At 49.1% G+C, this 7,398-nt stretch overlaps 1 protein-coding gene across 1 annotated transcript; it reads left to right on the top strand.

Moving 5' to 3' along the window:
- Positions 1–342: 342 nt before the first annotated feature.
- LOC104078705 (patched domain-containing protein 2-like) lies at positions 343–3,270 on the top strand (the record flags this gene model as incomplete). The annotated part of the gene is made up of 4 exons (XM_009580440.1): positions 343–502; positions 885–998; positions 2,012–2,178; positions 2,908–3,270. Coding segments are annotated over 4 exons (804 nt in total), but the record flags the coding sequence as incomplete, so codon positions are not given.
- Positions 3,271–7,398: the final 4,128 nt, after the last annotated feature.

Genomic DNA, 7,398 nt, shown 5'->3' with positions numbered 1-7,398 from the left:
AGCAAAGAGTGTACCTGTCTAAGCCAAGACTTCTGGGGGTTTAGCTCTGCTCTTTCTGCACTGGCCACTTTCATTTGCAGCCATAATTTAGTGTTTGCTAGTGTTTGTGCCCTGTTGCAGACAGATGCCTGTGCTCACAAATTGCTAGAAATGGCTGCTTATGCCACAATTTGCTCTTACCGTGAGAGCTCAGGCAAAGAGCTGGTAGCAGATTTGCCCATCTGCCACTGCCAGTTCTGCCTGATGCTGCAAATCCAGCTGGCTGGTTCTACCTCTTCCCTTGCCATGCATACCCTGCCCCAAAGAGCAGGACATGAGAATAACATGTTCATCTTCTTACAGACAACCTACAAAGGGAAATCTTCCTTCCAGACATATGCTGACTACCTGAAATGGGAGACATTCCTGCAGCAGCAACTCCAGCTCTTCCCAGAGGGCTCTGCTCTCCGGCATGGTTTCCAGACCTGTGAGCACTGGAAGCAGATCTTCATGGAGATTATAGGCAAGTGACTGCCATGTTTCTCTCCCTGAGGAGCCCACGCTCTCCGATACATCTTCACAGCACATTCTGTCCCATCTGATGGGCACGTGTTACATCGTCAGTCCCTTACCATTGCTGTGCAAACTCCTAAAGCCTGTTTCTGCCCCAAGCAGTGCATGCTGTCAAAATCCTAGGCACAGCCCAGGGAAATAGAGAAGGCAAGGGACTCTGCCTTGCTGATGTGAGAGGCAAGAAGCTGATCACCCGCTTTCCACTTTCATCCTCCCTTCCCGTCTCCCCCAGTGTGAGTCCCTGCCTGCCTTGTTGCCAGCAGAGACACAGTGCCTTTTTTATCCCAGATGTCACCTTCCAGGAGTCAAATTAGCTGGCTTTTTTCTTCCAGGAGTGCAGAGTGCCCTGTATGGACTCGTCCTCTCGCTGGTTATTTGTGTGGCTGCAGTGGCGGTGTTTACCACTCACATCCTCCTCCTGCTGCCAGTGCTGCTCAGCATTTTAGGTAAAAAAAAAAAAAAAAACATTCCAATGTGTCAAGCTCTCCCTTTGTCTGAAACGGGTGAGTTGTGGCACTGCTGAGTCTCTGGTGATTTGAACTGAATTGCTCTTACTCTGTGTAAACCCTTTTGGCTTTCCAGGAACCAGTCCTGATATACCTAGGTGAATGGGAGAAACTCTCAACAAATGCACAGGAACCTCATTGGGAAAGTAGATTTGTGTGTCTAATTCCCAGTGTGTTTTATCTACACAATCCCTTCTATTTGTTTAAATAAGGGTTTTAGCTACACAAATGCCATCCCTGCCTGTTATGTATAATAATGTGATTAAGTCCCACATGCTCTGAATAACAATTGCACTACTTCCCAAGGATCTGCACCACGGCTGCTGTATCCAAGCAGTGGGAGATTTTAAAAGCTGAATATTTTAGTGGTTTTGTTAGTATTTGAAGCAAATTTGTAAATAGCTCCCTCTCCCTGGCTGGTGATTTGATGATATTGTGGACTGTGTGTTGCTAAACTTCTCAGTTAAAAATCAAATCTATCATTTTAAAACCACTTAGTCTCCCACACATGACTCACAAACAAACATCACTCTTGCCTTTAAGAAAAACCTGTGCGTGCGCTCAGCCTGTGTGTAACTCCAGCAACCAAAACAAAGGGCCCTCTTGCCTGTAGTGCATGTGTGCACACAGGCACACTTGCCTGGGCTTGGATTCATTTAGCAAGCATTAGTCTAGATTGGCATCAGTCTGTCAGTTTGCCTAATATTTAATCAGGTGCTTCACTGTCCCCAGCAGGTCTGATTACCTGATTGAGCGGTCCTTGTGGCCAGTGGAAGGTAAGGGAAGTGTTTTCCTCTGTGGGCAGGAGGGAGTGTGTACAAGATTCAGACTGGCTAGCACGCAGATCTGCAGGGGTACGATCCCAAACTCCCCAGTGATTGACTTGTATCAGTAGGCCTGGGCAGCAGTCCCAGAGTCCTTTAAATTTGCCTAACATGACCTTCTTCACACAGGGGTGGTCTGCTTGGTGGTGACCATCATGTACTGGTCTGGCTGGGAAATGGGAGCTGTGGAAGCCATTTCCCTCTCCATTCTCGTTGGCTCCTCTGTCGATTACTGCGTGCACTTGGTGGAGGGCTACCTGCTGGCAGGGGAAAACCTGCCACTACACCAGGCAGAGGTGAGCTCTTTCCTTCCTATAGCCTTGTATCCATTCCCCTCATGCCCTCCGTGCCACTTGGCTGTGATGCAGGACCTAAGGCATGATGGGCAAGGCAGGATGCATCTTGCCACCCTCACAGCATGCCTGGGATGCTTGCTGCTTGTCCAGCTGGTTGGTCAGAGACCGATATGAGCTTGTGTACCTGAGTACAGTAAACCCAGCTGAGGGTCCAACCCACATGGTTGTCCCTTTCTTACTGGCCACAGCTGTGTCCAAAGCAAGACCCTTTCATGCCCCAGTGAAGACAGTCTTGTGCTGGGATGGCCCTTCACTTGTTCTGTAGCCTGCAAATTGCTTTGCTGCACTGTGCTGGACCTCCAGGTCTTCTCCAGCCTTGTTAACATCTTTTCCTGGTTTGGGAAGAAGGAGACCACAAAAGCTTGGGGATCTCTGATCACAGGTATAGTGTCTGCATGCAGTGCCTCTGTTGTGTAGGCCCAGCAGTCAGTCTGATGTGGCTGAAAAGAGGCACAAAATCCAGCAGATTTTGCTTCTACTGGGTTTAAACCATGGCTGTTTGCCCAGTGCGCTCAGAGACTGCATGAACTGTCCGATCTGCACTCATGCAGCATCTTTGTCCTGGACCAGGACCCCATGAGCTAAGCCACCCTCTCAAAGGCTAAAACATCAGTGCAGCCCCATGTGCTTGTCCCCACTCCCCCTTAACACTGCTGTCCCTTCTGCCAGGACCCCACAGCGTGCCGCCAGTGGAGGACAATTGAAGCAGTCCGTCACGTGGGTGTGGCAATTGTCTCAAGCGCCGTCACCACAGTGATTGCCACCGTCCCGCTGTTCTTCTGCATCATTGCCCCTTTTGCCAAGTTTGGGAAGATTGTGGCCCTCAACACAGGAGTCTCCATCCTGTACACATTAACTGTGAGCACAGCCCTGCTGAGCATCATGGGGCCTGGCACCTTCATCCGCAGCAGGACTTCCTGCCTCAAGGCTGTGGTGGGGGTGCTTCTTGCCGGCCTGCTGGGTCTATGCATCTGCCTTGCCCTGCTGAAGAGCGGATTTAAGATCCCTCTGCCTAATGGGACAGCCCTGTAGACCCTATGCCAAGAGCCACATGCTCTGTCCTCTTGCTCCCTTTCTTTTTTTCTTTTTTTTAAAGGATATTTTTTGTAAGAAAAAAAAAGAGGAAAAAAAATCCCCTTTTTCCAGAAGTTTTTCAACTCCAGATGCACTTTATTTTCTAATGGGTTTTGCTCTAAACTTGTATTTATTTCGGTAGTGATGGATGGATGACGGACAGTGAGGGCTGCCCAGGGAATACCTCAGCCCGTGAGTAGGAGGGGAGGAGGTCTCCTTCTCTCAATTTTTCTTTCTGCTTTTCTTTTTCTTTTTTCTTTTTTTTTTTTTTTTTTTTTTCCTTAAATGAACACAGCTTTCTGGAACCGCAAAGCTAAAAGGGGAGAAGTTGGGAAGGCCATCTGATCCCTTTCAAAACCCTTCCCTCTATCCCTCCCCTCCCCTTGGCCAGGGTCAACATTGCAACGATGGCTCTTGAGGTGATGTCCTACCCCCATGCCAAGCCTGTGCCTCACTACCTGAGCCTCTGAAAACAGTAGTGAGCTGTTGGACAGGCCTGGGAAATAGTGTTGTCTGGACCCCTTTGCCATGCCCTGTGCCCAAGCTAGACCAGCAGTGAACTCGCTGCACAGGAGCTCTTATGGGTGTCATTGGGGGATCCAAACTAGAGATGTTGGGTGGCACCACCTGCTTTCATCATTCGCGGGGGACATCAGGGCCCATGGCCTTCCCCTTCTTTCTGAAGGGACAGCACACCTTTCACTGGGATCTCTTGGGTCTGTGAACAGCCATCAGGAATGCAATCGGTGCCTCAGTGTCCTGCCCTCCTCTCCCTCATCACAGTAGTGAGGCCAAGGCAGTATCGATGCCCAGTCCCACCTCCGGCTCAGTGTGTGACCTCACCAGTCACTGCCTCCGCTCTTCATGGCAGAGAGAAAACAGACAGCCTTGAGGTCCCTGCAGAGCCTTTTGATCATGGCAGTCAGCTCTTAGCCTGAGGACGAGCTAACTACTGGGGCCAGGTAGTGCCCATGCCTGGTGGCATGCACGAATAAACAGTGGTGCATCTTCTGTGGCAGCTTAGAGATGCCCTCCATTGTGGAGACACCAGGGCAGCGGAGCTTCAGCCTGCGGCTGCTGCCTGCTCAGAGCAGATGGTTTATATTAAAGTAAAATGAAATCGCAAACTGGTGCCATTAACAAGTACATTTTAAGCATCACTGATTCTATCATATTTTTAAAATTGAAATAGCTAAGTGTGTGCATTGATATGCAGCACATCTGGTCCCCGGCAGAAGGGGAGGGGTTGGGCCCACTGGGAGATGCGTTAAACGTTATTTACAGGGATGTCAATAGAGGAGGGTGGCCGGAAAGCAGCCTGACTCCATTTGTTTGCAGATACCATGTCCCTGGTGGTTTTCTGTTCTCTGTCTGGATTGACCCCCTTTTTAAGATGGAAATTCCAGGAAGCCCATCCCCATTGCCAGCCAAGTTCTGGGGACTGTGCTGCTGAGACAGACCAGCAACTGCTTCTGCTTGGCTCAGTGTGTCCCTGCTCTGATCCCTGCCAGTCTTACACCTTCACATCGTGTCATCCCTGTGAAGCTGGATCAAATGTTTGTTCCTAAAGTAGGTGTCAGCTGGAGAGGGGAGTGCCAGGACAGGACTCTTGTTGATGCCAGGGGAAATCCGGAGCAATCTGGCTGCAGACAGTGAGGGTGGTGAAAGCATGAGCAGAACCAGACCTGGTTTCTTCCTTGCCATCTCATGGTGCAGCCGAGTTACCCCTTTCTGCAAAGTGTTAAATGTTCCTTGGCACCTACCTCTGATCTGCACCAGTTCCTTCATAATGAACCCTGTGCCCATGAATAAATGGTTCTGGAAAGGATTTTTGACTGTTCTTAAGCTGTGCTGCTTTGATGGCTGCTGTGCACAATTCAGCCCCAACATTGATCTGTAAGCCATGCTTTTCCCTATGTCTGTTCTCCAAATTTAATTACTAGTGGTGCTCTGAGCACTCCTAGGTGGCAGCAAGTGTAGAGGGCAGTGTGCTGATGATATACAGCCCCATGAGACCCATGTGGCTGTGTGGGTGCTGCAGGGAAGAGCAAGGTAGCCCTAGTGCTGCTGCCAAGGATGCTCTGGCTGGTGGCTTGACCTGAATTTAGCTAATGCTTTGAACTCCTTGGGGTGATTAAAGCTGATGGATATTTCCAGATCACCAGATAAGAATAAGGTGCTGAGTGCATCCTTAGAGGAAGTTCCTCCTTCTATGAGCATGAAGAAACCTTGAAAAGTCTTTAAGACAGGGCATAGATGTGCTTTGAATCCTGCAACGTTTAAAGCTCATTTAAGCCTATGTGTTCTATGTTTGTGCTCACTAAAAGAGACTATATAAGCCCCCCACCTCCAGAGTGATTCTGGACACACCATGCTGGGGCCATTCATTCAGCCACTCTTGGAAGGCAAAGATTAATTTCAAAGTAGTGGAAAATCTTTTATGTCTCTTGGGTCTGATCTGGCAGTGTCTGATCTGCGGACAAAAATAACAGAGTTCTTGGCACCTGACAGGATCTGTCCTGTTTTCTGAAGCAGGCAGGGGAAAGGACAAGCTATCATTTACCCTCCTCCTCTCTGGCCAGCCCAGGCTCACTCAGTGCAGAAGGGCTGGCTGGCACTAGCAGGAGCAGGGCATCACCTTGCCCTTGTTTGTCCGACGTGGTACTGGGAGAGCAATGGCTAAAGTGATTCAGAAAGGAAAATGAGAGACCGAGATGAGTGCAGAGCTGTAGCAGATGATTCACAAAGGCATATTGAGGAGATTGCGCTCTTCCAGAAGGAAACTGAGGCAAGGAGAGAAGGAGGAACTTACTCCAGATTGTAGTAGGATGGCAGAAGAGCCAGGAGATGATCCTAGGTAATGCTTCTCACTGCAAGGACCCACTGGATGTTGGTAAGCTGGAAACTTGAGTAAACATAGTCATGACACTTGTCTTAAGATCTAACTAGACATTTGCCCCATCACCATTTCACCCTGCACAGGTCTGTGGTCAGGGTGACCAGTGCTTTCTCCATGTGCTGTGGAGTGAAGGAGGCTTAGAGGTGGGGCCCAGCCTTCCCCAAAAGGCTTACAGCACCACAAGAGTCTGTAGAGACAATAAATCAGTAGCAGCTGTGTACATCTATCTCCATGTAGGCAGCGTCCTCCCTGGGATTAGAAAATATTCATAAAATTATAGAGGTAAGAAAACGGATGGGTTTATCTGAGCAAATGCAAAGGTGGGGCTGACAGCCCTGCTGGGAATCAGTGCTCCGAGGCAGATGCTCGTAGCAATAAAAAGCAAGACCTCACCTGTCTGGCGCTGTTCCGGGAGCAGATGCTCGCCCTAAATTAATTCCTCCCCCATCTCTGCCTATCTTCTTTACCTAATGACTCCTCTGTTTCCCAGACCATCTCTTGGGCCCCGTCATCTTGCTGAGCAAGGTTCAGCCTTCTCCGTGGTAGCTGCTCGTGCCTAAGGTGCTCACAGAGTCTGGACTAAAAGTGTCTGGAGATTGTCTCAGGGAGAATTTCTCAGACGGAGGAAGCTAGGGAGTTAAAATGCTTCATACGAAGCTGTCAGTTTTGATGTTTTTAAACAGTAGAACACAGCAGCCCAGCCTTCTTCACCAAAAGGGTTGTCAAGCATTGGAACAGACTGCCCAGGGAAGTGGTTGGTTGAGTCACCGTCTCTGGAGGTATTTAAAAGACGTGTAGATGTGGTGCTTAGGGACATGGTTTGGTGGTGGACTTGGCAGTGTGAGGTTAACCGTTGGACTCTGATCTTAAAGGTCTTTCCCAACCTAAACGATTCTATGATTCTTACTTGGAAGAGAATGCTCCGATTTTCCATTTCAAAACAATCTTGCTGCAATTAAAAAGAAATGTACACGAGTTCTCAGTTACAGCACACTGCAGTGGAATATTTCTGTTAACTGCACGCTCCTGTATTTCTAGTAAATCCTGTTTTGAGGGTTACATTCTGAAAAGTTGATGTTAATGTTTCTGGATGGGGGTCATTCTGAAACTGCGCAGTCTCCTAGAAAACGGAGTGGGTTCTGTCCTGACCAGAAGCTCTCTCCCTGCCAGCCCAGGGCAGTCGCAGA

This window comes from Fulmarus glacialis, unplaced genomic scaffold (genome assembly GCF_000690835.1).
Source record: "Fulmarus glacialis isolate BGI_N327 unplaced genomic scaffold, ASM69083v1 scaffold41406, whole genome shotgun sequence".
Classification (NCBI taxonomy): domain Eukaryota; kingdom Metazoa; phylum Chordata; class Aves; order Procellariiformes; family Procellariidae; genus Fulmarus; species Fulmarus glacialis.
Note: the sequence above shows the minus strand (reverse complement) of the source record. Positions and strands in the feature narration are given on the sequence as shown.